General features: G+C 60.2%; 9 protein-coding genes and 1 non-coding gene across 10 annotated transcripts; 6 read left to right on the forward strand and 4 right to left on the reverse strand.

Moving 5' to 3' along the window:
- Nucleotides 1-419: 419 nt before the first annotated feature.
- Nucleotides 420-2,722, reverse strand: PLICBS_010440 (uncharacterized protein; the record flags this gene model as incomplete). Its single annotated transcript, XM_018326443.2, has 6 exons — nucleotides 420-1,310; nucleotides 1,367-1,913; nucleotides 1,970-2,085; nucleotides 2,140-2,262; nucleotides 2,317-2,589; nucleotides 2,645-2,722. 6 exons carry the CDS (start codon nucleotides 2,720-2,722, stop codon nucleotides 420-422), a joined length of 2,028 nt encoding a protein of 675 aa, XP_018174762.2.
- Nucleotides 2,723-3,727: 1,005 nt separating this feature from the next.
- Nucleotides 3,728-3,801, forward strand: PLICBS_010441. Its single transcript has one exon. It is a non-coding gene; the product is annotated as a tRNA-Val (tRNA).
- Nucleotides 3,802-4,332: 531 nt separating this feature from the next.
- On the reverse strand, nucleotides 4,333-6,276 carry PLICBS_010442 (uncharacterized protein; the record flags this gene model as incomplete). Its single annotated transcript, XM_018326442.2, has 3 exons — nucleotides 4,333-5,664; nucleotides 5,729-5,879; nucleotides 5,942-6,276. 3 exons carry the CDS (start codon nucleotides 6,274-6,276, stop codon nucleotides 4,333-4,335), a joined length of 1,818 nt encoding a protein of 605 aa, XP_018174761.2.
- Nucleotides 6,277-6,887: 611 nt separating this feature from the next.
- PLICBS_010443 (uncharacterized protein) lies at nucleotides 6,888-7,598 on the forward strand (the record flags this gene model as incomplete). Its single annotated transcript, XM_018326441.2, has 2 exons — nucleotides 6,888-7,208; nucleotides 7,266-7,598. 2 exons carry the CDS (start codon nucleotides 6,888-6,890, stop codon nucleotides 7,596-7,598), a joined length of 654 nt encoding a protein of 217 aa, XP_018174760.2.
- Nucleotides 7,599-7,805: 207 nt separating this feature from the next.
- On the reverse strand, nucleotides 7,806-9,010 carry PLICBS_010444 (peroxisome chaperone and import receptor; the record flags this gene model as incomplete). Its single annotated transcript, XM_018326440.2, has 4 exons — nucleotides 7,806-7,904; nucleotides 7,958-8,509; nucleotides 8,561-8,781; nucleotides 8,842-9,010. 4 exons carry the CDS (start codon nucleotides 9,008-9,010, stop codon nucleotides 7,806-7,808), a joined length of 1,041 nt encoding a protein of 346 aa, XP_018174759.1.
- Nucleotides 9,011-9,968: 958 nt separating this feature from the next.
- On the forward strand, nucleotides 9,969-10,630 carry PLICBS_010445 (E2 SUMO-conjugating protein ubc9; the record flags this gene model as incomplete). The annotated part of the gene is made up of 4 exons (XM_018326439.1): nucleotides 9,969-10,003; nucleotides 10,070-10,230; nucleotides 10,291-10,314; nucleotides 10,377-10,630. 4 exons carry the CDS (start codon nucleotides 9,969-9,971, stop codon nucleotides 10,628-10,630), a joined length of 474 nt encoding a protein of 157 aa, XP_018174758.1.
- A 994-nt stretch (nucleotides 10,631-11,624) lies between these two features.
- Nucleotides 11,625-13,921, forward strand: PLICBS_010446 (asparagine synthetase; the record flags this gene model as incomplete). The annotated part of the gene is made up of 9 exons (XM_018326438.2): nucleotides 11,625-11,650; nucleotides 11,810-11,860; nucleotides 11,914-11,939; nucleotides 12,000-12,026; nucleotides 12,082-12,117; nucleotides 12,174-12,322; nucleotides 12,381-13,373; nucleotides 13,431-13,819; nucleotides 13,879-13,921. 9 exons carry the CDS (start codon nucleotides 11,625-11,627, stop codon nucleotides 13,919-13,921), a joined length of 1,740 nt encoding a protein of 579 aa, XP_018174757.1.
- A 1,112-nt stretch (nucleotides 13,922-15,033) lies between these two features.
- On the forward strand, nucleotides 15,034-16,482 carry PLICBS_010447 (mitochondrial porin; the record flags this gene model as incomplete). The annotated part of the gene is made up of 6 exons (XM_018326437.2): nucleotides 15,034-15,078; nucleotides 15,232-15,354; nucleotides 15,476-15,506; nucleotides 15,708-16,210; nucleotides 16,268-16,387; nucleotides 16,453-16,482. The coding sequence occupies 6 exons, from the start codon at nucleotides 15,034-15,036 to the stop codon at nucleotides 16,480-16,482; spliced, it is 852 nt and encodes a 283-aa protein (XP_018174756.1).
- A 396-nt stretch (nucleotides 16,483-16,878) lies between these two features.
- Nucleotides 16,879-20,725, reverse strand: PLICBS_010448 (uncharacterized protein; the record flags this gene model as incomplete). Its single annotated transcript, XM_018326436.2, has 3 exons — nucleotides 16,879-17,665; nucleotides 18,882-19,003; nucleotides 19,112-20,725. 3 exons carry the CDS (start codon nucleotides 20,723-20,725, stop codon nucleotides 16,879-16,881), a joined length of 2,523 nt encoding a protein of 840 aa, XP_018174755.2.
- A 5,985-nt stretch (nucleotides 20,726-26,710) lies between these two features.
- On the forward strand, nucleotides 26,711-27,668 carry PLICBS_010449 (snoRNA-binding rRNA-processing protein imp4; the record flags this gene model as incomplete). Its single annotated transcript, XM_018326434.2, has 2 exons — nucleotides 26,711-26,716; nucleotides 26,778-27,668. The coding sequence occupies 2 exons, from the start codon at nucleotides 26,711-26,713 to the stop codon at nucleotides 27,666-27,668; spliced, it is 897 nt and encodes a 298-aa protein (XP_018174753.2).

Consider the following 27,668-nt stretch of genomic DNA (forward strand, 5'->3'; position numbering starts at 1 on the left):
CAATTATACCATTGTTCTAAACAGTCCACACTTCGCCGTAGAACACGCCGTGACAGGCGTGTTGATGCCAAACCGAAAGCAAATTGGCGCCTTTGCCCAAATCCGCGCCCTGGGTATCTCCATCCGCTCAAATCTCGTCCATCGCAATGCCAATACCAGTCGTAACCTCAATCATTCAGCATCATCGTTTGTTGTGACGCCGATCCAGTCGCAACCTCAATCATGCAGCATCACCGTTTGTTGTGATGCCGATCCAGTCGCAAACTCATTCAGCCTGCATCATGGTTCGTCGTAATGCCGTGCCAGTCGCAACGTCGTTCATCCAGCATCATTATTCGCTGCATGCCATACCGGTCGCAACCTCTGCCATGCGGCACCGCCATTCATCGCGATGCCAAAAAGAAGAAAGACTCGCAACTTTACTCCACGTCGTCTTCATCGTCTTCGTCCAGCTTCACGGGCCACTCCTTGGGCCGCGGACCAGGAATAATCTGCACGCCGTACTGCTTCCCAATCTTGACGAGCCTATCCCAGGCCGCGCCGCCAACGTTCTGCTGGTAAATCGTCTTGAGGTGCGTCACCTTCATGATGGCCTCGACGACGAAGCAGAATTCTGCGTCGTCGTACGACTCGGAGCCGAGGCTCAGCGTCTCGAGGTTGGGGAACGTCGCGAGGAAGCCCGGCAGGGGCAGGTCCTCGTCCTTGCGCGGGTACTGCTTGAAGCGGAACCCGAACACGCCCAGCGTGTGGATGGAGTCGAGCCCGCGCAGCCAGTTGTACTTTTTGAGGTGCTCGACGTGCTCTGTGCCCGTCGCGGAGTTCATGTCCTCGAGGTCGAAGACAATGTCCAAGGTGTGCAGGTGCCTGTTGGCCATGGCGTCCTGCAGGGCCGCCTCGAGCTTGTCCGGGATGTGGGCGAGCGACTGGACGCGAAACTCGCGCATCTTGGGGAACTTGGCATGTCCCACGACGGGGAGAGAGATGATGTTACCATTAGTATAGTTGCTCCAGTCGTACGTAGTGGTGATGACTTTCGCGGGAGACCACGGGTCTCCTTCGGTGAATGCGATGTCGTGGTCAAAGTGCTCGAACGTGGTGCCGTGGTTGACGGACATCATCATGCTCAGGGCCGCGGTGGTCTCCTGAGGCTGCCACGGCCGACCCGCCAGGGGGAAGGCAAACACAAACACTTTGAGCTTGTTCCAGAGCTGTTCCCAAGCCGGCTCCATCTGCCAAAAGTGGCCGATGGTCAAGTGAATGCCCTTCAATGACAGCTGCTCCATATGCGGGGTCATGAGGGCAATGTCGAACTGCGCAACGTTAGAATGCCGTCCTTGGGCAGCGTCTATCTCACATAATGACTCACGATTGGGAACGCGTTCTGGGCGAGCTTCTCCTTGTGCTCCAGGCGTAGATACTTTAGTTTTGGAAACATGGGCATCTTCAGGTTGTGCCAGTCCTGTGGAATACCGAGCAGGTGGAGGTGCACCAACGTCTGCGCGATCCCCGTGATGAGCCCAGTAGGGAGAACACCTACGTTCGGGGCCATGCCGTGGCGGGGCCGACCATCTGTGTTGTCAGTCACGGCGGCGAGATGCCGCAGCTTTTTGAACCGGTACGAGCCCACGGACGAGTAGTCATAGGTGAGCAGCGGGCCCACGACGAGGCGCTCCAGGTTCGAAGTCGCGTTGCGCAGCAAGGTGTCCAGCTTCTGCGGCGTAAGCTGGAACCAGAGCGTGTCGACGACTTCAATCTCGCGGATGCTGCCGTGGGTCCTCGCGACGATCTTGTGCAGCGCCCAGTTGGCAGGCGGGCGGGAGTTGCTCCGTGGAAAGATGACACTGCTCCAAAGGTTCTTGAAGTATACGCCTTGCAGGGTTTGATTCCAAGATTTGGACACTTGCAGGCATTTACTGTGTGCAACCGTTAGCGGGCATATAGGATGGATGGGGTGGAGGTGAGCACCGACGTCAGTTGAGGCACGCTGAGGTTGGCGAAGACCATGACGGCCATCTCTAGGGGAAGCCACAGGGGGTCACGCTTGTTAAGTCGTGCCTCTAGTGGCTTCAGTGCGTCACGAAGTTGCTAACACGATGTTTAGTTTTGGTGCTTGCGCGACCGCTTGTCACGGCTGCTTACTTGTAGCTTCTTGACGGCGCCAGGCGCCTCACGATCGCTGGCCTCGATGCCACTTGCGTAGATCTTCCTAGCAAAGTCTGACTTCTTCTGAAGGCGGGCAATTTTGCCCAATCGGAGGTAGCCCTGACGGCATAGGTCAGTGAGTGTCAACAGAAGGGGGCCCATGAGGGTAAGTACGTCGGGCAACCGAGGGGCAAGCTCCAGCATCCATTCCGCGTCCTTCCTGGCCCGGTCCAGCGCCTTGAGTGCCTCGAAAGTCCCGGCGCGGTAGTCGAGAGCTTTGATATGGAGAGGGTTTCTGCATTTCTTGAACGTCTTTCCCACATCACAGGCACAGCGATACAGGGCCTCCCTGAGGATAGAGCCGTTCTTTGCCGCGACGGCCTCGAAATCCTTGCAAATACATCTGGGTCGCTTGACGCCATGAGTGCAAGGGCAAAGAATCATGGCCTGAAGGGTAACACGTCAACATGGGTTCAGTCATGGAGATCACTGGCGGGCATACTCGAGTGAACTGCTTGAGTGCTTCAGTGTAGTCTTTGGAGGCGTAGGACTCGGCGCCGCCGCGCAGACGCGCCTCCATGGCTTCCGATGCCATCTGCGCGCACTGTTCTCCTGCCATGAGATGCCAAAAGTTGGTCACCACAGTGCAGGAGTGGTGAGATAGATGCTGACGCTGGTGTTCCTCAACGCGGTCCCTGACTGGGATTTCGGCAAGGCCTAATCTGCAGCAAGCACGGAATGATGACAACTTGCAGCGTCAAGCTTGGATCCCAAGTGTTTTAATACACGAAACACACGTCGGACTGATCCGGGGGCGTGTTGCAAACTTGGCGATCGTGATATAACACGGCACGCAGTGCTAGCAGACGCGCCAACGTCCTGATATCAAGTTAGAAAGGGACCCCAGCATTCTGTCGAAATAAAATACCAAAGGTCTCACGCGTGAGAGGGGATGAGAAAGTCGTGCTTCAGACGCGTAAATTCGTCAAAAGTTGGTCTGGTTGTGGTGGTTGGGGGATGAGAGAGTGAGGGTGCAGGGTCGAGGTGGCGCGGCGAGGGACGCGCCCCAAGGGCTGCGTGAACAGGTGCCCGCGTCGGTCTGAACAGGTGCGCCAGGTGGGGCGCCGGACCGTTCACGGGCAACGGTCCTATGTGGCATGACGGGACGACTGCGCCCTGTTCAGGAAATAGGTTGGCTCCTTACCGAGTCCGAGGGCCTGCCGTTCAGTTGCAGAGTTGGTGTCGCGGCGGCTTTCGGGCGGGCGTCTGGCGCGTAAAGTACCTGAGGTACCACCGTGGGGCCCGATTTCGAGGAACCGACATGCGCTCCAAATCAACAACACCACATACTCGGCCCTGCTGCCTCCAAACCATGCACGACAGTAAAATGTATAATTCAAAGTGCAGAGTTTCCTGAAGCTTCAAGCACCTAATTTTATCTACCTAGCCGTCCAAATCATCACGCACAAACCATGAGAAAGTCGGGATTACCAGCCAGGCCAAGATTCACACGATACGCGACTGGGTCCCTCGGATCATAAGCCAAAATTAGGTACCCCCATCCAACAATCAGACCTCCTGAGTTGGTTTCGTGGTCTAGTTGGTCATGATTTCTCGCTAACACCGAGAAGGTCCCCGGTTCGAGCCCGGGCGAAACCACCATTTTTTTTGCTCTTTTAGCAACTTGCTTCGGTGTTTTTTTGCAGGCTATCGTCTTGCCAAATGACTTTTTTTTTGTGCGCTAGATCATTATCTTTGCTCTACGATTTTGTATTTCTGTGCCTTCTCATAGCAGAGGGACTAAGTAGCACGGGCGGGAATGTGGTCGCCGTCATGGCTGTAACGTTGATTCGCGAGTGCTGGGTCGGGAAGAATTTGACAGCTGTCGAACATTGCACACGCGCAGCATTGTTGGCTTGGATTCATTGCCCTATACTCAGCCACACCATAGAGCACGTCCAAGGGGTCATGTTTTTCGCGTTAATTTGCATGAGTTACACTGTCTAACCCGGCGCGGTAGCAAAGCACAGCATGCCACCATCGGAGTATCTCGGTGTAGGGTATCGGCCCAGTATGGTACACGTCGGGGGTTGCGGCATCAGCCTACTACATGGACTCTAGTCTATCTAACATTTTTATGTCATGTCCCGCGTATGTACATTCTATCACTCTACTCTATGCCATTCGTGTTCATTGCTGCCGCGGACTCGTGCCGCCGATTTGCGCGCCCCTCAGCCCAAGCACCCGCTTCACGCCGAGCCACAGCTCAAACGCCTCGAGCTTGACCTCGACGCGCAGGTACCCCAACCAGGCGGCAAACACCCTCACCGCGTTGGGCGGCCACAGGAGGGAGCCCTTGGCGCGGATCTCCTCGAGCTGCTCGTGGAAGACGGTCCGCGTGCAGTACCGCGCGAGGATCATGAAGCTGCGGATCGGGCCCTGCCGCGTCTGCAGGTTCTCGTCGAGGCTGCGCGTCAGGTCGTTGGTCTTGAGGATGAGCAGGATGATGCGCGGCACGCGGCTGAGCATCTGCACGAGGTCCACGATGAGGCCCTCCTGCAGCGCGCCCGACATGTTTTGCTCCTCGTCCGAGGAGCGCGTCTTGAGGATGGACCCCTCGCGGCTGACGACGCTGTAGTCGCGGCCCGTGATGGCGGACGCGAAGAGCGGGAAGTCCTGGTCGCTGATGTTGGCGACCTCCTTGGAGTACTTTTTCATGCGGTCCATGTCGCCGTCGATGACGGCTAGCCACATCTTGGCGTACGACCGCCTCAGGGGCAGGGGGATGTCGCGATACAGGCCGTGGTCATACAAGATGACGTCAAAGTTCGGACCGCGCCCCAGCCCACGCCTGGAGTTGTTCTTGCGGATCGCAATGTTTCCTCCGTGCGGGTCGCAGTGCAACGGGGCGCCGTCGCCAAAGATCATTTCGTTGAATATGCGGGCGAGCACGGCAGAGACCTCGTCGCGGTCTATGCCGTTGCGATCGAGGTACTCCAGGTCATCGGGACGACTGCCCGACTCGCACGCCATGACGATGATGCGCTTCTTGGCCCAAATGACTTCCGGGACGACCAGGGGCAGCTCGGTGACCTTTTCGAAATGCGCCTTCATGCGCTTGGCGTTTTCTGCCTCCTCCTGAAAATCGAGTTCCTTTGGCAGCGAGACCTCCATCTCAGACGCCAACCATTCGAGGTCGTACTCGGGGAAGAAGCGCTTCAACGTGGAGAAGGTGTACCTGGTCAGCGCCAGGTCGAGCGGCGCCCAGGCCTGCAGCTCCGGGTGCTGCACCTTGACGGCGACCCTGCGGCCGGTGTCCTTGACCGTCGCCAAATGCACCTGCGCGAGCGAGGCGGCGCCAATGGGCTCGGGGGAGAAGTCGGAAAAGTAATGCCACAAGTCCTCGTTGGTGTCCTTGCGGAACATGTCTTCAATTGACTCGAACGAGGACACGGGGCATTTATCTTGGAGTGGTATGAATGTCGTTGTCCATTCGGGTGGCAAGAGGTAGTTCATAGCGCTCTGTGTTGGACAAGGTTAGCGACGAAAGTGCTGGCTTGCAATCCTAGGGGGGAGCCGCATGTACCAAGTGCTGTCCGAGTTTGATGAAAATGCCACCATTCTTCTCCAGCACCTTGAGTGTTCGCTCGGCGCATCGCTTATGGCAGGCAGTGAGCACGTTGTTCTGCTCCTCCTCGTTGGTCATGGTCGCTTTGGCGTTCAAGGTCGTCCGATAGCTAAAAGTACGCAGCGAATTAGTCGGTCGCTCGACTCCCCCGAATTGCCATGCGCAACATACTCATTGATGCAAATTGCCAAAGCGGCAATGACCCGGCCCGTCCTCTCGGCGGCCTCGTAGCTCGTTTTGATATCGTCGGTAAAGGCGAGGGCGGTGCTCGCGACACCAGCGGCGCCCGTTGAGGCGAGCAGGAGGACTCTCCTGGACCGGCCCTTGCGATCTTTACTGCCGCTCCCACTAGAAGAGCTGCTACCGCCCGACGCAAATCTTCTTGTAGCGATGCGGAGACGTGCTGCCGGCGGCGCAAAGGCCAATTGGCCGCGACAAGTCGAGCATGTCCACGATCTCGGCGCCCCGACGCGGGTCGCGAAGCGGGAGGCGACCAAGGGATTCATTTCCGCGCGCGCGCGCCCCACGAGGGCTCTCTCTCGTCGTCGCGAATTTGCGTTTCCCAGCACGAAAGCGAGACGTCGCAGCTAACAGACGACCATTGTGGGAAAAGAAGATTGAATTCAATGCGCTGGCACAAGACAAAAAAAAATCGTCGAAGGAAGAAAAAAGGGATAGGCAGGCAGACAGACTGGTGGTTAGAAGCAGCTGACACTTTTCGACCCCGGGCGGCGGATGGCAGCGGGTATCGACATCATCAACTTTTCTTTGCGCCGCCGTGATTCGCCGAGGCACCTCCGATTTGAGTCGGTTGTTGGGGCCCTTGGGGCTCTTTGGGGGGGCGGCCGGTGGCTCTGCTTGCCCCGGCGTCCCGCGCTGCGCCGAGAAGCGCTATTTACAGGTGACAGCGGCACGTGATCTCGCGCCGTGTCACTACCGCGTCGCCCATCACGCCGTAAAGTGCCAAACCCAGGCGTGCCTCTCCGAGACACCATCAATCCAACCCTCTGACCGCCAGCCACCCGCCCCCGTCCATCTTATACGGGTCGCTGCGTCGCGTCCTCGGCCCTCGTCCCTCATGCAACAGCGCAAAGGCAACGACAAAGCCGCCGGAAACATGCTCTCCTTTGCCCCGACGCCCATCTTTTCCGGCGCATGGGACCACCATCGCCCATCAATCCCGTCGCCTCTTTCATCCTCGCCCATTCGCGCGTCGTCTCCCCTCTCTCCGATCCACGAAAACACGCTCTCGCAGCGCCAGACACAGTCGTCGCCCATACAGCCTCCCAAATTCAAGTATGCGGCGCGTCCGACGCGTCCGAATCCTGTTGTTCGGAGACGCGAAGTGGCACAAGAGTCAAGACGACGCACCTTCTTGCAGAGCGTGCGCCAGAAATCGGATGATAGGGCGTGGCAAAGACGGGATATCGAAGGCCAGGTACTTATATCCTGCACGGCTCAGCTTCTTGCGCGCGCCGTTGCTAATGAACCGCAGTTTCTGAAAACAAGCTGGCTGGACGACCGCGGTCGCCTGGCGCGGGACGCACCCGACTTTACAGAGGCGGACATCGACGACGCCATGGCCTTTCACGAGGAAGTCGAGCAACCACACGAGGATGACATGGTAATGGAGACAAATCCGGAGGATGAGGAGCTCGAGGCCATGCTGGAGTCCTACGAGGAGCAGCAGCACGCGCCTTCCCAACGGCCGCCGTCCCCAACGCTCTCGGACGAAGAATATGACGACATTTTCGCCGAGCTGCTATCGCAAGAACAGTCACAGCCGGAGTTTTCACAAAACTCCACGGACCACATGGATATGAGTTGAGCGCATCGGTTTCCACATTGGGGAGACATCACAGGACCACAGGACAATGGCGTTTTAGGACAGGGCTTAGGGATCACGGGCGTTTCTTGATCTGCGAATTGAGCGATTACTTGTATTTCGTACCTTTTGGTGGATATCGCACGGCATCCGTGTACTCAAGGTGGCGCATAAGGGTATATAGAGCACGAGATATCCATACAAGGAAATCTACTGCGGGTTGCACTGGTCGTCGGGCCCCGCGAACGCTTCCTGCGCCGATGCCATGTCTCCTACCAGATCCGAGGGCGGCGAGCCAGCCGCTTGCATCTGTACACTGTCAGTCTGCTGCCGCTTGTGACCATGCAGGGTCTGTGACCTACCTTTTGCATCCGATCCACGATGTACTCGCGGTCGGCAGCATTGTTGTCCGAGTAGGTGCTCTCCTCAAACTTGGCGACGATTTCCCTGACGAGGGACTTCTGCTCCTCGTATCTCTTGAGATCCTCTGCCGGGGTCTTGTCCTTGTTCTTCTTCAGCCAGTCGGGGAACTTGTCGTCGAGCTCCTTCATGGGCTCGTAGAGGATCTCCTTGTTGGTGAGCTGCTCCATCATGCCCATGAGCATCTTGGAGAACTCCTCCTCGCCGCCCTCGGCGTTGAAGTCGCCAGAGGCCATCTGCTTGAGCATCTCGGACATGAAGTCGTCGCCGCCACCGGAGGCGGCCGCTGCGGTAGCCTGGTCGCCAGAGTTTCGCATGCGCTCCATGGTCTGGCGGATGGTTTCCTGGAAGGAAGCGTCGGTAGCACCGGCGTCCGAAGGGGCTTTGTTGGAGCCAGAGGCGCCATCTGTGGCCGGTCCAGGTGCCGAGTCCTCTGCGGCCGCGGCCGCGGTCATCTGCTTGAACATTTCCTCAAACTGATCCTGCATCTCGGGCTGTGGCAAGGTCAGCGGCGAACGCCGGTGTACGACGCGGGGTCACCTTACAGATTTTTCCAGCTCTCCGAGTAGGTCAGCCATGCCGGCCTGGAGCTGCTTAGCAAAGTCCTCTTCTGAGAACCCGTCGTCTGCCACAGTCTGGCTGTCTGTAGCGCCAGGGACTGGTCCTGGGGCAGGTGACTTGGGAGCGGATGAGGACGGCGCCGCATCCGCAGGCTTGGCCGTCTCGCCAGCGTTGAGCTTGACCGACGAGAACTCATCCAACATGTCTATCATGAGGAGTCAGTGAGTATGACGATATCAGGGCCGAGGTACTGAAACTGCCTCACCATCCAGATCGTCGAGGTCATCCTCATCTGGGTCAGGGACGTCCTCGACCACGTCTTCGGTCTTGGCCGGCTCGCTCGCCACCACCGGCAGCGCGTCCTTGACGTCGGTTGTCTTTACCTCCGCCTCATCTTTCTTGGTGTCGGCTGGGACGCCGGCGTGCGTGTCCATGATATCTCGCTCCGTGTCGGATCTCAACCCCACATGCAGGTGTTGCCGAACAGCGGCGAATGGAGGGGCGACAGGACTGTTGTATGTAAGGGGGGCGCGGCCTTCTTACGACGAGATCAAGTAATGCGAGCGATGACTCCCAAAAACAGGATTCAAGCTGCGCTTTGACTGAGGCCCGGGTGTTGAGACGCACAGGGTTTGATGAACTGCAGACGGCTGTCAATGTCGGCCTCTGGGGGGTTGTTTGCTGGGCCGAGGGACAAGGCAGAGGGCAGGGCCGTTGACCCATTTGGGTAACCCTGGCCGGGCCCATTGTGACCGGCGACTTCCTCCAGGTTCCAGGTTCCCTGCTCTGGGTGCCACCCGACTGGCCGCGGTGGCGATTCAGCGAGGTTACAGGGCACCTGCAGCCAAGGGCTCCCCTTCCAGGGCATCAAAATAGTGGCCCCGGGGGTCCAGAGGCGCCGGAGAATTGGTCAGGTGCGCTGCATGTGCCGCCCACCGTGCGGCGGGCTCCCCAGGGTCTGCGGCCAGGGCTACAGGCAGAGCCTCACAGCGGGCTGCCTTATTACCCCACTACGGGCGCCTTCCGTCGCCCAGGTCGCCTGGTGCCGCGAAGGCTTCTGCGACGTTCTGCCGTGGTTTGTGCCAACGCGAGCCATCTCGAACCGCCAGCGTGAAACCTTCATCTCTCTTTCTCTTTGTCCCAACATCGGCCGACTTCACGCTCGCCAACCCCCAGTCAAGACGGACGAGCACGCGCATTCTGCGTCTCCGATCACAGTCATAAGCACGCCTTTGCTCCGCCACGACCGCACGCGGCGCAAAATCTACCCCTCGAGTGTCTTTTGATCCCGCCTTGTCGCGAAGCTGCGATTGCGCGTACCCTGGCACGACGGCCTCGACGACCTGACACCTCGACCGAACCCACCGACGCGAACGCATCGCGACCGTCGACATGGCGCTGTGCCAAAACAGACTACAGGAGGAGCGGTGAGTTGCCCGAGCCTACCCGCCTGAGACACCTTTCGAGGCGTGGGTGCTGATGCAGTTCCGTAGCAAACAGTGGCGGCGAGACCACCCGTTCGGATTCTACGCGCGGCCTTTGCGGACGAAGGAGGGTGTTCTTGATCTGAAGAACTGGGAGTGTGGTGTTCCAGGCAAGGAGAAGACGATCTGGGAGGGCGGCTTGTTCAAGCTGACGATCGCATTTCCTGATGGTAAGTTTGCGCGTTTGTGCTCGCATCACTGACTCTTGATGGGCTGACATCGACCTTCAGAATACCCCACGAAGCCGCCAAAGTGTAAGTTCCCACCGCGCGAGCCCGTCTTCAGGCGATGAATGACGGTTACTGACCCGCCGCAGGCAAGTTCGTTCCCCCGCTGTTCCACCCGAACGTCTACCCCTCGGGCACCGTGTGCTTGTCTATCCTCAACGAAGAAGAGGCGTGGAAGCCCGCCATCACGGTGAAGCAGATTCTCCTCGGCATCCAGGACCTCCTCAACGACCCGAACCCTGAGTCGCCGGCTCAGGCTGAGGCCTACAACCTCTTCAAGCGAGACCGAGTCGAGTACGAGAAGAGAGTCAAGCGTGTCGTGCGCGAGAACCCGGCTCCCTGATAGCCCTGGGTCAGCAGGCCACAGGAGGGTGGCAATAATGATTACTAGACGACAAAGACCAGGCAACGGCGTTTGGAGGAATACCAAGATGAAGAAGGCCTCACAGCAGAGGCGAGCATGGCATCTGCCCAAGGGCAAGCAGGCAATCTGGCATGAACTGCGACGATGATTTGAGAATGGCGAAGGCGCAAAACTGGGCTAGGTTTCGGCCGGCGGCATGGCGCTGCTTTCGCGACGGCTCTTTGACAGCAAATTGATATTCTCCTGCGTAGCCAAGAGGCGGACATGTGTCTGCAACCCTTGCCACTGGTATTCCCGCGAGAGTGTACTGGGCACGACTCGGGCCCTGGCGTGAGCGTACTCGTACACGTTCGTCTGGAATCTACACTCGTCTGGGATCCTCCAACACGGGTAGGCGTCACGACGGCTCTAGAAGGTCCCAGACAGCTGCCACTACGTCGCCCCCAGACTCCCAGGGGCCTAAATGGGGGAACGCATACAACGTTCCAGAACACCCACGCACCAGCAGACGCACCAGCAAGCGGCGGCGCACTCGGAGCCGGGGAGCGATGGCGAACCGGCCGGGCCCAGCGATGAGTCTACTCGAGTCTATCTGAGTGCCGCGGGCCAATGGCCGTGCGCGAATTGCTGTCCCCGCCGAAGTCGGCCGCTCGCAGAGGGCGGCTTCTGGGGGGGTGGCCGCCCTGACTCCAGCGGCGGGAGCGCGGACGGCGGGCCATCGGTCGACGGTTCAGCGGGCGTGCAGCCACCCAAGCTTCTGCGAGCGCACTGCACCTTATCAGCGCCGGGGCCCAATTTTCACCCGTCGGCTACCGCTGCGATTTGCTTGACTCATGCTCATGCTCGGCGCGGCGGTTTTGTATTTTTGCTGGAGACCAGACCGACCTCTTCTCTTCTTCTCTCCTCCATCTGCCATATAACGCCTCGTCCAGTCTTCGCACAGCTTCCTCAGAGCTGTCACGCAGAAGCAACCATGTGTGGAATATTCGCCTGCTACCGGTGAGTTTACGACCTGCCGCTTCTGGCGCGCTGACGGAACGCCGGGCTGGACTGCTTCTCCCCCCCAAAAAGTTTGGAGGGGCAGCATCCGATCGGCGAACCGCGAGCACCCCGCCATTTTGCTGCTGCCAGACATCAAGACTGACTCCAGGTCGCCAGTCATCCCGACGTTCAAAAATTCAAGCCGACGGCCCTGAAGCTGTCCAAGCAGTACGTGCCATCGTCTACGTTTACTTGAGCGAGAATTGACCCGTCGGCTTCAGAGTTCGCCATCGTGGCCCCGATTGGAGTGAGTCGAGCTTCGCGCCATCTCCCGGCCATGGCCCATACTGACCCCTTCGGTAAACAGGCGGCAGCATCATCTCCAAGAACACAAGTAGGTTCCAGGATTCGTGGTCCGGCTGTCGCAACGTCTCTGACATCAAGTCTAGTCCTTTGCCATGAGCGATTGAGCATTGTCGGTGTCGGTGGGTCTACGCTCTGCGCCCTCCACCGGTTCTCCTGGTAGCTGACCTGAAGCCAGACTCGGGTGCCCAGCCCCTGACCAACGCCGATGAGACCCTCGTCCTCGCCGTCAACGGCGAGATCTACAACCACCGCCTGATCCGCAAGCACCTCAAGGAGGCGTACCACTTCAAGACGCACTCTGACTGCGAGGTCATCATCCCTCTGGTAGGTGGACCCATGGAACAAAGCAGACGCACGGGCCGCGATGCTGACCTTGGCCAAGTACACCGAGTATGACATCGACGCCCCCAAGCACCTCGATGGCATGTTCTCGTTTGTCCTGTACGACAAGAACCAGGACCGCATCATCGCCGCCCGCGACCCGATCGGCATCACCACCTTCTACCAGGGCTGGTCGTGGAAGGAGCCCGGCACCATCTACTTTGCCTCCGAGCTCAAGTGCCTGTCCACCGTGTGCGACAAGATCGTGGCCTTCCCCCCCGGCCACATCTTCGACTCCAAGACTGGCAAGACCACTCGCTACTTCCAGCCTACCTGGTGGGACCCTGCCAACGTCCCCTCGACCCCGATCAACTACAAGGAGATCCGACATGCGCTGGAGAAGGCCGTGAGGAAGAGGCTCATGGCCGAGGTCCCGTACGGCGTTCTGCTGTCTGGCGGTCTCGACTCGAGCCTCGTCGCCTCCATCGCTCAGCGCGAGACCATGCGACTGAAGCAAAAGGCCGTGGACGCCAACGGAGGTGTTCTCCCCGAGGGCGATGCCGACCGCGGCGAGGGCCTTGTCGGCATTGACGACGACGATAACATCGAGACTGTGACGTATTTGCCGCAGCTCAACTCCTTCTCCATCGGCCTGCCCGGCTCGCCCGACAACGAAGCGGCCGTCAAGGTCGCCAAGTTCCTAGGCACCAAGCACCACGTCATGACGTTCACCATTGAGGATGGCCTCAACGCCCTGTCGGACGTCATCTACCACCTGGAGACGTACGACGTCACCACTATCCGGGCCTCCACCCCCATGTACCTGCTCTCTCGCAAGATCAAGGCCATGGGTATCAAGATGGTGTTGAGCGGCGAGGGTAGCGACGAGATCTTCGGCGGTTACCTGTACTTCCACGCCGCGCCGGACAAGAAGGCCTTCCACGAGGAGACGGTCCGTCGCGTCAAGAACCTGCACCTGGCTGACTGCCTCCGTGCCAACAAGTCGACGTCGGCGTGGGGCCTTGAGGCCCGCGTGCCTTTCCTGGACAAGGAGGTGAGTGCGCCGATGAGGGCATCTGACGGTGTAATTCGATTGCTAACGAGGCTCTAGTTCCTCGAGACTTGCATGTCGATTGACCCGCAGGAGAAGATGATCACCAAGGACAGAATCGAAAAGTACATTCTGCGCAAGGCCTTTGACACGACCGACGAGCCGGAGACCGAGGCATACCTGCCCGACGAGATCCTGTGGAGACAGAAGGAGCAGTTCTCGGACGGCGTCGGCTACGGCTGGATCGACGCGCTCAAGGACAACGCCGAGCTGCACGTCACGGACGACATGATGGCCAACCCCAAGCCGGAATGGGGCACCGACATCCCTGACACCAAGGAGGCGTACTGGTACCGTCTGATGTTTGACGAGCACTTCCCTCCGTCATGCGCGTCGACTGTGATGCGCTGGACGCCCACATGGTCCAAACAGAGCGACCCCAGCGGCAGGTGGGTTTCACCAGCAACAACTGCGACGGACGAGACGTGTAGCTGACTTGATGAAACAGAGCCATTTCCACGCATCAGGCCAAGTACGACAACGCTGCTTAAGGGCAGAGCCGAGCAGGCATCGAGCAGGAGCCTCGAAAGGTTATAGAAAAGTTGGTTGCCATGTCGTCTCTGCTACGGTTCGCATTGTTTAGAGGAGTGACTGTTTGGGTACTTGAGATGGCGTCTTTGGTCGTCTAAGTGAGCTGGCCGATGTAGATGAGGGATCCAATTCATCAGATACCATACAAGCACGATGCAAGGCAATCAAGTCTTTCATATACAGGTTCACGCATGGAGTGACGATTGCGCCGAGGCTGGCGGAGAGACTGGACACAGCCGCTGCATGGGTACGGACACGGTGCTTTCGGGTCAAGCGCGGTCCTCTCAGTAATTGGGCGTCAATGCAAAGAAGACGCGGAAGCGCGTTCGGAAATATGTGTCATGCGCAGTGGGGATTGGTGCTCGGGGAACCTGGTCTCCAACAGGCGCTACTTCGTTCGTTGGGGAGAAGACTGACTGTTGCGCCCACGTCGGCCGCTGTGAGGGATGTCACGATGTCACGAGGGCAGCGAGGGGCGCCACCAACCCGCGAGCGCTCGGGCGGCCACTCATGGCAAAGAGAGGGAACATCATCACCTCATCTCCCGGCTGTCTTGGGTGTCCATCGTGACAAGACGCCAACAGCCCTAGCAATGGCCCACGTGGACCCTCGCTGGCGCTGCAGCGGAGGGAGGGTCTGGTGTCTGGTGTTTGCGGAGGGCTTCGGCCTCAGGCATGAGGCGAGGCATCACTGTCGGTAGCACACTGGAGTGGCCCCGAAGGGTGCGCCGGCCCGACATCAGCCGAAGCCGCACCACTGGAGCCCTGGGCTTTGGAGTGGGCTGCCGTAGCACAGCGCAGCGCACGTTCGCACCGGGCAGCCAGCCAGCGCCAGCGGTGGTACCAGCGGTGGGCGGCAGACCCCCCCAACAATTGGAACCTTGAACGTTGCTGTTGCTGCGGCGGCAGGCCAATCGACTGCCGTCGCCCAAAACATTTTCCCTCGCCCGCTCCCCCCCGAAAGCTTCCACCTCCGCCAAACCTCCTGATCCCACCCATCCCCATTCTCCCTCACCACGAACCCTCACATTCACCCTCGAGCTTCCGTGTTTCTCCCTCCACAACCGCCCATCATGTCTGTCCCCGCCTTCTCCGACATCGCCAAGCCGGCGAACGACGTACGTGGCCCGACTATCCTGCTGCCCCTCGCTCTGCTTGCGCGTTGCCGAGCTCCACGGCCCCAAGGAGCTTCGGAGCTCGGCATTGCGTGACGGGAGCGGCCTTGATCGTGGGCGATTTGCTGACGCGAGGACTCCTCGCCGTGACTGCAGCTTCTCAACAAGGACTTCTACCACCTGTCCGCCACCACCTTTGAGTTCAAGGACACCGCCCCCAATGGCGTCGCCTTCAAGGTCACTGGCAAGTCCAGCCACGAGAAGGCCACCTCTGCTGCCGTGAGTACCACCCCTTCGTCCACCCGCGCGTCGCTGTGTGACGCAGCGCGTCGTCGCATTTGTGCGCACCGTGTGCGGAGTCCTTGATGAACCTCCAACGCTGACTGGCGCCCGCGCATAGATCGAGGGAAAATACACCGACAAGCCTACCGGTACAGCATCCCATCTTGTTGCGCGGCCTCGACGACGCCCGCCCAGCGGCGGCGCGCCGCGAGGCCGTCGCAAACCCTCGCGTCTACTGTGTTTCGGCGTCACGCGGATTCTCGGTCGGGCCTCAGGCTCGCCGGTCGAGTTCGCGACGCACTTCATGCCCGGTTTCGCACAAGTGCTAATGTGTTACTACCCGCGTACAGGCGTCACCCTGACCCAGACCTGGAACACGGCCAACGCCCTCGACACCAAGCTCGAGGTCAGCGACTCGCTCGCCAAGGGCCTGAAGCTTGAGGGTCTCTTCAACTTCCTGCCCGCCACCGCCGCCAAGGGTGCCAAGTTCAACCTCATGTTCAAGCAGCCCGGCTTCCACGGCCGCGCCTTCTTTGACCTGCTCAAGGGCCCCACCGCCAACGTCGACGCCGTTGTCGGCCACGAGGGTTTCCTCGCCGGTGCCAGCGCCGGCTACGACGTCAACAAGGCCGCCGTCACTGCCTACAGCGCCGCCGTCGGCTACGCTGCTCCCCAGTACAGCGCCGCCATCACCGCCACCGACAACCTGAGCGTCTTCGCCGCCTCGTACTACCACAAGGTCAACAGCCAGGTCGAGGCCGGTGCCAAGGCCACCTGGAACTCCAAGACCGGCAACACTGTCGGCCTCGAGGTTGCCAGCAAGTACCGCATCGACCCCGTCTCCTTCGCCAAGGTATGGCCGCACCCCTGAGCGCCGCGCCATGAAGATGTTAATGTGAGCCCTGTACAGGTCAAGATCAACGACCGCGGCATTGCTGCCCTCGCCTACAACGTCCTCCTCCGCGAGGGCGTCACCCTGGGTCTCGGTGGCTCCTTCGACACCCAGAAGCTCGACCAGGCTACCCACAAGGTGCGTCTGCGTTCTCTGAACCTTTACCTTTCCTGCCGCGCGCTCTTGCTAACATCCATATCCAGCTCGGTGCCAGCTTCACCTTCGAGGGTTAAGCAGCTCGATTGCCAATCTAGCAACCCCCTTCTCGCCATGCTAGGACCCCATCTCCAAAAAACGGTTGCTCTCGCGCGCAACTGCTGTACCGTACTAGAGCTTTTGCATTCGGGTGGCTCACTCCGTATGTAGATGTATGAAGATTATGTGAGAAGTCAATACCAAATGTCGAGTTCCGGTGGATGTGAAGCCTTGCGTGTTTTGTGACGTATATGTAAACATGCAAAGTGGTCAAAATGCCTGTAGCTATGAAGGCATGCTTATATACAGCCATGTGGTGGCACCCGTAAAAGGGGCCGGATATCTATCAATCAACTATGCTATATGACATGACGCCGTCCGCCCTTCTTGCTCCGTCTTGCGAGTAACGACATCATGCGCCGCCAGTCCGGCCATCAGTACCCGTGCTCCTTCTTGCGCCTCCCCAGGCGCATAAACTGCAGGTATATGAAGGGCACGAGGAACGTGGCGCCGAGGATACTCGCGACGATGAGGAAGTGGCCGGCGAGGCTGGTCTGGGGCTCGAACTCGACGCCGTCATCGCCGACGGCGCGGCGGGCGCGCTGCCAGCGGCGGCGGTCCTCGCGCTGGTGCGTGCGCGTGTGACCCTCGCGGTCAAAGTGCGGGGCGGCGTCGGCGTCGGCGTCGCGGAAGGGCGAGGAGCCGGGGCCCATGCCGGCGTGTTGTTGCTGGTGGTGGTGATGATGATGATGATGGTGATGGTGGTGCTGCTGGTGGGCGTGCGCCCAGGGGTTCGCGGTCGACGAGGACGATGCCTCGGAGGCATGCTGCTGCTGTTGCTGTTGCGCCCCGGCCGCAGACTCGGCGCCGCCCGTCGACTCCTCGTGCGCGCGACGACGCTTGTCCGCCTGCGTGCCCCATCCGCCGCTGCGGTAGAAGCTAGGCGGGGGCCCGCGGAAGGTGGTCCTGCGGCGGCTGAGGCCGGAGGGGGCGCGGCCGCCGGCCTGGCTGGTGCTCGAGTAGGAGGCGCCGGGGCGGTGGTGGTGGTCGGCGCGATGGTGCGGGTACTGGAGGCGGAGGACGTCGCGGTCGTAGGCGGCGCGGCGGGAGGGGTCCGAGAGGAGCGTGTATGACTCGGAGAGGAGGGAGAAGGTGGCGGCGGCGGAGGGGTCGGAGGGGTTTGCGTCGGGGTGATGCGTCTTGGAGAGGGCGTAGAAGGACCTGCGGTGTTTTGTCGCTCACCGGTCAGCACTCTGATTCTTCGGTTTTCACTCGGGTCTTCGAGGAGGACTGGGCGAAGCAGCCGGGCCGGACGAACGCGCCTTGAGGGGTCCACGAAGGGGGTAGGGAGCTCACTTCTTTATCTCGCTGGGAGAGGCATCATGCCGCACGTTCAGCCTCTCGTAGTGGTTCTTCCCCGCGATGGCATCGCTGCGGCAGACGCACGAGGCGTGGAATGCGCGCGCATGTATCGAGACGGCCGGCAGTCGGTGTGCCGGTCGCGACGGAAGCAGCCGGGTCAACTGCAGCGGCAGCGGAAGCTGCGGCGGTAGAGGGCACTGGTGTCGAGGCGCGGAGCAGACGGCGGCGGGGCCGGAACCGGGACCGGCGGCGAGAGAGGAGCGCAAGAGGAGCAGCAGCGGGCGGTGATGGGGCGGCATGCCTCGTCGTGGTGCTGCCGCATCAAGCAGTCACGCGCGGGGAGTGCGTCGTGTGCCCCTCCTCCCCCTACCGCGGATCGCTGCTGACGACGAGGGGTCGGGTTCGGACGAAGGGGGGGACGGGGGAAGAGAAGAGAAGAGAAGGGGGGAATGGGGCGGTCAATTGGCCCGGGGGGGGGGGGTGGTTTTCCGTGAGGTGAGGTTTGGGTATGTATGTCGTGGGGAGAAGGGAAAGGAAGGGAAGGCCAGGCGAGAGGGAGGTAGGTGGTGATGTAATTGCGGAAGCGCCGTCGGAGACCGACTGCCGGAGCTGGGGAGTTTTCGCGCCCGGCCGCTGTGGGGTTTGGGCGGTCACTCAACCTACGGGTGCCTGAGACTTTTGAGCTGCATGGACCTTATTGCTCTGTCCGTCTATCATGGCCCTTCAGTGACAACCTACTTACAGCAGCTCCTCACAGCAAGAGATTAATGCCGGGCCAATTCATCTCCGGAAACCAGATACAAGAATCGTGACTCAAGAGGACTTGTTCTTCTATTTGTGATCATGTACCAATATTCGAATGCAGTATGCACCCCAACCCCCCCATGTCCAATGTCCAATGCCCAGTCTGAAACCCGCCTCTATACAGCGATACAAGCCACCGTGACGATGACTTGTCGTATGCGATTTCTGTGTGTGTGTGTGTTTGTGCAGCTCACTGCCGTCCATATACAAGGCTCCCTATGTGCTCAGCCCTTTCTACAATGCCCACATGCAATACCGTAAGCCTCCTTACTTCTGCGCCGGCCGCCGGAACGGATGAGCCTCCGTGTTGAGTACCCACTCGTCCAGGTTGATGGTGCCCTCGTCGTCAAAGATGAGGTAGAAATACTTGGTCGTCTCGGAGAGCCAGAACGTCTGTTTGTGTTCGTCAGCAGTTGCTCATCATAAGATACGGCCACCGCCATCGCACGGCGAGCTGACGCGATGGGGGGGGGGGGGGGGCAAAGAGATAACCAAACTTACCTCCATGGAATCGACCTTTTCGCTCGAGTGCACCTTGACGTCCTCGACCGACGCAAAGGCCAACTCCGTCTCCGTCTCGCGCACGATGCCCTGCCACATCCTCCACGCCGCGTCGCGCCATACCTGATCGCCCGTGATGCGCCACATGTAGAAGACGCTCTCGATGGCCTCGGGCCGCAGCAGGTAGCGCGGGTCGCGCACGCGCGTGAACCCGCCCGGCAGGTCGACGCCGCTGGGCCGCCCGCGCATCGCCGTGGGGAAGGCCGCCTCCGAGTAGGGGCACGGCCCGTCGAGCGACGGGCATGCCACGAGCTCGCTGATCTCGGGCATGATGTTGGTCGCGAACGAGTCGTACGCCCACACGCAGCCCGCGGCGAGCCGCGACGCCAGGTCCACGAACTCCTTGCGGCCCAGGAGCTGGCCCGCCAGCCCGTACGTGCCGCCGATGAAGCACGTGAGGTGCTGCATCTCGGGCGTCAGCGTCTTGTTGCCGTCGTCCCAGTCCACGTTGCCCGCCATGAGGATGTTGTCGTCCTTGGGCGTCATCGGCCGGAACAGGAGCGTGTCCCGCGCGGCGTCGAGCGCCTTGGCCGTCATCTGCTCGTACTCGGGGTCGCGGCCTCCGAGCAGCGCGTGCATCTTGGGCAGGTACTCGTACAGCGAGTCGGCGCCGGCGCCGAGCGTGAAGATCTCGCCGTCCATGGTCTCGTCGCGGTAGTTGAGCATCATGGGCCAGAGACCGGGGATCTTGGTCTGGTTCTGGAAGCGGTAGAAGAACTGCTTGATGCGCTCCGTGGCGTCGTAGTACTTGGCTTCACCCGTGATCTGGCTCAGGCGCGTGAACTCGAGGGACAGGGAGCCGCCCGCGGCGCCCGACATGCTCAAGTCGGCCGTCTGCTCGCCGGTCTTGGCCTTGTTGTAGTCGAGCCAGTGCGAGGGGAGCCGGTTGGGGGTGTCGAAGCCGGCGTACAGGGCATCGCCCAGCTCGACGGCCTTGGCCAGCAGGACGGGCTCGCGCGACAGGTCGTAGGCGGCGAGCAGGCCGCCGAGGTAGCGGATGGTGACCTCGAAGAGGTTGACCGTCTTGCCGTCGTTGACCTTGGCCCAATCGATGACGGCGACTTCCTTGACGGCGAGGACAAAGTCGTCCTTGAGGCCCATGATCCAGAGCGAGTCGAGGGCATCCACCAGCTGGGCAGACCAACCGGAAAAGGTCTGCTTGCCCTTGCCGGACAGGGGCATCAACTCGTCCTTTGTCCAGGCATGCGTCTTGTACGCCTCCCAGCTCTTGACAAAGGCCCTGCGGACCGCCTCCTTCCTAGACTTGGCGATGTCGTCCTGGCGCTCCGCCGACGGTCGGGCCTGGACCTTGGGCAGCCGGGCGGGCGAGCCTGCGGGCAGGGGCTTGATGTCGGCGACGGGGTGGAACTGCTGGGCCTTGCTCCAGTCGTAGCTGCTGGGCACGAGGCGCACGCTGCCCACGGTCCTGGAGCCGGCCGCCCGGGAGCCGTAGCCTCCGCCGAAGCCGTGCCATAGCAAGAGGGCGAGGACGGCGAAGACGACGAGGACGACGTAGCGGCGCCCGAGACGTCCCTGGAGCTGGTTGTTCAACATGGCGAGGACGGACGGGCGCACATGACCGGGGGTCCGAGACGGCGCTGCTCGCAGCGGGGGGAGAGGAGGAGGAGAAGGAGGATCGTTTCTGTCTCGCGAGGTCTATCTGTCGAAGGCCGGCGGCGGGCGGCGGATCGATCGAAGAAATGTGTGTTGGCTCGAACTTCGACGGCGCCAAGAGGAGCGTGCGTGCGGGCGGACGTGCGTGCGAGCAGCGAGCAGGACGCAGAGACAGAGAGAGAGACGGGGGAGGAGAGAGGGGGATAACGGGGGTCGTGACGACGGGATGAAAGCGCTGAAAGCAGACACCAACAACCAACAATTCAATGTCCCGAAAGGAAAGTCTAAAATGGGTTGGCAGCAGAAACGAGGTAAAAAGGGCTTGGGGCCTGGCTTGACTTCCCCGGACTCCTGGATGCCTCTTCCGGCTGTGGCGGGCCAGCGAAAGCCTAGAATTCGACGGCAGTGGGGCGGGCGGGCGGCACGAGGCAAAGGCGAGGTTACCTTACCGCTTGGGACCCATGGAGCGCCCGGGAGGGGCGGCGCAGCTGGCAACAGCACCTAGCAAGCAGCAGCGGGGGACGGAAGCCTGTTCCATTGGGCTGGGGCTGCGTAGGGCGGCCAGTCCCCACTGCATGAGGTGCCCCGGGCCCCCTGTTGTTGCGATTTGTGCGCCTGTGGTCCAGCGCTCCCGTCGTTGAATACGGCGAACCCGTTCGGGCACCTTCCCGCCGGGCTGGTGCGCTCCCGTCATGCGCAACTTGGATTGGAAACCCTCCCGCTGCGTGCCCGTGCCACCTGAAGCTGTTCCACGGGCGGTGCCTGGAGCCACAACCTGCGCCCCCCCTGTGCCAGCGTCCCACGGACAGCACGCAACCAATGCCGCACACATCCTCCATGGTCGATGTGCCTGCCTGCCCACCTCCCTGTCAGGCACCGTCACATGGCGCTGACAACGATCGGCATCTTCAAAACCCTTCTCCCCCAAGACATTGTTCTGGCCCAGCAATTGAGACATGATCCGTGGCTTTCTATTCCTGTACAGGCGGCTCTGCTCCAGTGCCTACGTATACGTGTGTATTTACCTTACCTTACCTTCCATAGTACCTTACGTATGTAGATACACCGGCGGCACGGCGCAGGCGGCCCGTCTCAGGTGACGCCCGTCTACTACCGATCGCCCATTCGCCTGCTACTAAGTAGGTATGGTGCCCCCAAAGTTCAGGGGTACAGGGGCATCTCGTATCTGTGTGTGACCCGCTAGGCCGTGCATCTTGAACACCATCCTACCCGCAAGCCACGCCTCACAAGCCGCGCTCCTGCGGGTATCTTGCACGCCCAAGTCAAGTGCAAGTCACCGCCGTGAAAAGCTTCATGGCTACAGAGCAGTAAGGAATGACTGTGGTCAATTCGCATCTATCTACTGCAAATGAGTGTATTGGGGTCAGGCGTAAATCAAGTCTTCAACGACGTCGGCTCTTCAGCCAGATGGTAGAGGCAACGGCAATACGGCAGCTTCCTGCCATCGCCGCACCTGGTCGATGCCATCAGGCTTTCCTCCTTCGCCATCGAGCAGCCCTGGTGATTCGCAGGGCCAACGCGTGCTCGTCAGAGTGATCGCCGGCCGTGCCGCTCGTCTACCTCCACTGCCTCCAGTCCTGCATAGCGAGCTATGCCAGCTCCCTCAGCGACTTCCAAAATTCATCACCAGATGTGAGCGAGGCAGCGCGTCCCTGACGGGATGCATGACCCGCCGACTCTATCCGTCCGTCGGCTGGCGTCGGAGCGTTGCGAGACATTGCTCTTGGGCAGACCAATCCTCCATCGGGAGCCGTCTGTCTGCACGAAAGCGGCGGCCTGATGGCGACAAGCCGCGAGGCTTGGTCCCGTCGCGGTCATAGGAGGCGCGCCGTCCAGGCTCGCGGCCGCTGCAACAGCTGCTTTCAGCGTCCACCCACGGCGATGCTCCAGCTGAGCTCGTCACGTAGCAAAGTTATTCGGCCAGTTCTCGTTCGTCGCCTTGTCGTTGTGTCCCTCAGTCGTAGCCGCCGCCAATCTGGCTGTGAAACGCGGTGCTGACGCTCTTCTCGTCGTCGTCATACCGGCGGCCGTACCCGCTTCCAGGTGCCATGCGCCCGTTGCTCTCGACGTACTGCTTCAAGCGGTCGCTCTGCGTGTACGACACTGGTCGCATTCCTGTCACGGCATCATGGAGCCCGGCGCCGAGACTAACGCCGCCCTGTCCGACACCCTTGCCGCCCAGGATGCTCGACGTCGCGTCTGTCAGCTCCGAGTTGGCGACGCTCTCCCCGGCAATGCTCTCCGTCGCCCGTCCACGGCTCTTGCCGCCACGTCCTGGAGCGGGTACTCCCGGAAGTCCCGGCCAGTGCTCCGGAGTGAAGCTGGAGAACATGGGCGGGAATGCCGAGTTCAGGTTGGCACCGCCGAATGCGGAGCCCTGAATCGACGACACGTCGTCGGGAATGTAGGACATCATGGAGCCGGCATCGTTGAAGTCGCGACCTGGCGGCGCTCCGTTGTGTCGTCCGTTGGCATAAGCCCCCGCTCCAAACTGGGACTGGTAGTTGTTCTTCTGGCGGTAGCTGACCTTGGGCCGGCTGAACTGCAGCAAACAAGCTTGCAGGTTGGTCAGGGGCCCTTCGACAAAGCACTTGCGATCTTTGAAATGGACCAGCAGGTTGTGCCACAATTCGTGCTTGGACAGAACCTTGGGATTACCCAAGATGACCAGACCGTACTTGGCACGCGTAAGAGCCACGTTGAGGCGGCGAGGATCGGACAAGAAGCCAATGCCTTGGTTCTCGTTCGATCGGACACAAGAGAGAACAATGAAATCCTTCTCTCGGCCCTGGAAGGCGTCGACGGACGCGACTTCAACCTCCTTGTACAGCTCCTTCTTGTACTGCCCGGAGTTCTGCATGGTCGTCACAATGTAGCTTCGTTGACCCTCGTACGGCGTAATGACACCGATCTCGCTGGGCTTCACGCCCGCCTTGAAGAACCGGGTGACCGTCTTCTCAACGTTGGAGGCCTCGGTGCGGTTCAGGTACGAGGTTCCCGAGGTGGAGATTTCCTCGTGTCCCAGGTTGGACCAGAACATCATGGGCATCTCCGCAACGGGCCAGGGGAAGTCGACGTCCTTGCGGATACGCTGCTCGTGCGTAACGCCGTTCTGCAGGGCTCCGTCGTAGAACATGTTGGATGGGAACTCGGACAGGCAGGGATGCATTCGGTACTGCGTCGTGAGTCGGATCGGCGAAAGCTGGAGGTTGATGAGTCGCTCGAACAGAGACTGGTTCAGACCCGCCTTGGCGGCCTTCTTGTTCATGATGACAGGGCCCAACTGCTTGTGGTCGCCAACGAGGACGACCTGCTTGCAGCCCAAAACGAGGGGAATCAAGCACTCTGGCTCGGCAGATTGCGTGGACTCGTCGATGAGAACGTTGCGGAACTTCATCTTGGAAAGGCGTGGGTCACCCGCGCCGACACACGTGCAGCACACGACGTCGGCGTTCTGGAGAATCTCGCGTTCTGCAAGCTTTGTGAGCTGCTTGAACTTCTTCTCATCCTGGCTCGACAGTTCGCCGACGTCGTTCTTGAGCTGCGACAGCTTGACCAGCTCTGTATTGTGCTCCGCCATGCGCACCTGCTCGTGCAACGCCAGGAAGCTGACGGACGACTCGACATCCTCACGAGACTTTGCCGTCAAGCGGACGACCTTGAGGCCGGTGCGATGGATACGCTCGCAAAGCTGGTCGACAGCGACGTTGGACGGGGCGCAGACGAGGACCTGATTCTTGGTCGTCATGGCCAAGTGGTAGATGATGGTTGCCGACGTAACTGTCTTGCCCGTTCCTGGCGGGCCTTGGATGAGGCTGATGGGCTTCTGCAGCACCGACTTGATAGCATCCACCTGGCTCTGGTTGAGATCAGGGAGCCCGGGAGCAGACCACTTCTTAGGTTGGGTCGCCTTCATCGGCTGCAGCTGAACGTCACGGCCGAGCAGAACGTGGAAGAGGTAGCCCGAGACGGTCATGTCGTCGATGGCAAAGTTCTTCATCGCAAGCTGCATCCGGTCGTAAGAAGTCGCCTTCCAAACGTAGTCGGCCGAGAAGTTATGGGAGAGATCGGTGGGGACCAGCTTGTCGTTTCCAGCCTTGCGCAACTCTAGACAGACCTCGTCAGATTGGCTGTTGGGGATCTTGATGACATAGCCGACGCCCTCCCAAGGATCGCGCAGCTCGCCGTTGTATCGAAGCCGCATTTCGTCGCCAACCGCAAGCTTGACATCGCCCGACTCAATCTTCTGCAGGTTGAAGCTGACAAGATGCTTGTTGTTGAGACCATAGTCCCAGCGTACGATGAGGCCGTCCTCTGACTGCGCCTCCTTGAGCTTCTTGTCGTAGTCGGACTCCATCTTGACGAGGGGGCCAAAGACGTTTTGGTAGTGGTACGGATCTTCGTAGCGAAGAAGAACCGGGTCGGGATCTTCGTCCATGTTGGAAGCCTTCTCAAGGTCCATCAGGGTAGCGTTGGCGTTGATCTTCCACATCTCCTCCATCTTCGCAATCGTGTTCGGGGACAGATGGCGGGCTCGGAGCTGCTCCGCGTCGGAGGGGGCGGCGACGAGCCAGGGAAGGAAGGCTCGTTCCTCGATGAGTGGTTCCCAGCGCGAAACGTCCCAGTTCATATCCTTGTTCGAGGAGTTGGCGGCGCATGGTTGGCGGCAGAGCAGAACGACGACGGTATCGGACTTGGCTGGGATAAAGCCAAGCAGAAAGGCATTCTTCGTTCCGCAATTGTAGCATTCCAGCACCGTGTCTCCAAGGGCTGATTCAGGATGCAGCTGCACCTCCTTGTGTCTCGCTCGGACGAGGTGATTGACGATGTGGGTGGACGTGCCGTTGCCTCGGGCGCTGCAGAACCACTTGTTGCAAGTCAAGCACTTGACAACGCAGGCTGGGGAGTGAATGCCACAGTAGCTGTAGCGACATGTTAGAAAGGGAGACAAAAGGGCACTGCCGAGGATGTCGCTTACGCGCAAGCGTGCGGGGGGAGCTGCTTCTCCTCTTCGGCATTCTTCAGTTTCAGGCCCATCATGCCGTCCACGGGGACGCTGTTGAGACTATCATTGTCGTCGTCCTCGAACGCTTCGGTCTGGTTGTCGTCGTCATCGGCTCGGCGGCGGCCGCTGGGGCCTGGGCCGTACTGCGCATAGAGCAGGCTTTCGTCGGGGTCGAGGGCGGAAAGATCGTCGGCTCCGGCGTTGATGGCAGCAGCCGAGTCGGAGATGAGGTGGTTGCCCACGTGCGTGAAGGCGCCCTCCATGGTTTGCGTCTGCGCGTCGATATGCGCTAGCGATGTTTTCTTTGTCTGCACAGTGTCAGCGTTATGCGAGGGGGAGAGAAGACGCAGGAAATCCAGGCGGGCAAAACGCAGAAGTCACGACAGCTGCTTGAGGGGCGGCCGCGCGAGAAAACAAGCTGGTTTGCAAACCCACCTCTGCCTAGAGAATGTGTAGAGCGTCCGGCGTGTCGGCAGGAAGCGGCTCGGACGGGATCGAGAGAGAGATTTGGGTAGCAGGTCGCGGCGTTCCTCACATCATCGCGACAAAGAAATGCGCCGGTAAACAGCAGTTGACGGGCCGCGTGAGAGCTTGTCGGCCGGCGGTCTTGGAGAAGAAACGAAAGGAAAGGGTCTCGCGCAGCTGGTCAGGCGTCAGAAATTGTCTGCCCAGCGAGTTTGGGGTTATCTGCAAAGGTGAACAGCCAGACCCTCTGGCGGCGGAGTTGGTGGTGGGACATTTTGCGCCCACGTGATAAGCGCGCGAACCGCCTATCGATAGCGGCAAAATGGCGGTGCTCGCCGATAAGGAACTTTTTCTTGTTGGGCTGTCCCAAAAAATGCACGACGGCTGCACTCTGCCTGGGCAAGACGTCTTTGCGACAACGTCCATCAGCCAAGATGATTGTGAGTTTTTCGCCGACGCCCTAGAGGGTCGGAAAAACAAACTGACTGTGTGTGCTTCCAGCGCAAACAAGCACGCCAAAGGCGCGATTACCTCTACCGGAGGGCGCTTCTCCTTCGCGATGCCGAGATCAGCCAGAAGAGGGCCAAGCTGCGCGAGTCACTCGCGTCTGGAAGAAGCCTCGATCCCACCATTGCGAACGACAAGGCATTGAGGAAGGACTATCAGTATGACGAGTCTGCGGCGGACCTGAGCACAAACGAATCCCTCGATCTGGACGACGAATACGCCCAGCTCTCTGGCATCGTCGACCCCCGCGTCCTCGTCACGACATCACGCGACCCATCTGCGAGGCTGTCGGCCTTTGCCAAAGAGATCAGACTACTGCTTCCCACCTCAATACGGATGAACCGTGGCAACTTGATTCTGCCAGACCTGGTCCGGTCTGCATCGTCGGCAGGCTTGTCGGATATTGTCCTGCTGCACGAGCATCGTGGTACGCCCACGGCGTTGACGCTTACCCACTTCCCACACGGTCCTACGGTGTCCTTTTCTCTACACAACGTGGTGCTACGGCACGACATTCCCGGGAGTGTTCGAGGAACAGTGAGCGAGTCGTACCCACACCTGATTTTCGACGGATTTACGACTCCTCTGGGCAACCGGATAGTCAAGATCCTGAAGCACATCTTCCCGCCGAGAGAAGCGATCACGAGCAAGAACAAGGTCGGAAACAGGGTTGTTACGTTCAAGAACTTCGAGGACAGCATCGAGGTTCGGCACCACGTCTTTGTGCGGACGGGTTACGACAGCGTCGAGCTCGCCGAGGTCGGTCCGCGGATGACGATGCGACCGTTTGAGATTCGCGGCGGCACGCTCGAAAATAAGGAGGGCGATGTGGAGTGGCATTTGACGCAGTATACCCGGACGGCCAAGAAGAAGAACTATCTGTGA

This window comes from Purpureocillium lilacinum (assembly GCF_023168085.1).
Source record: "Purpureocillium lilacinum CBS 284.36 DNA, scaffold_8, whole genome shotgun sequence".
NCBI lineage: Eukaryota > Fungi > Ascomycota > Sordariomycetes > Hypocreales > Ophiocordycipitaceae > Purpureocillium > Purpureocillium lilacinum.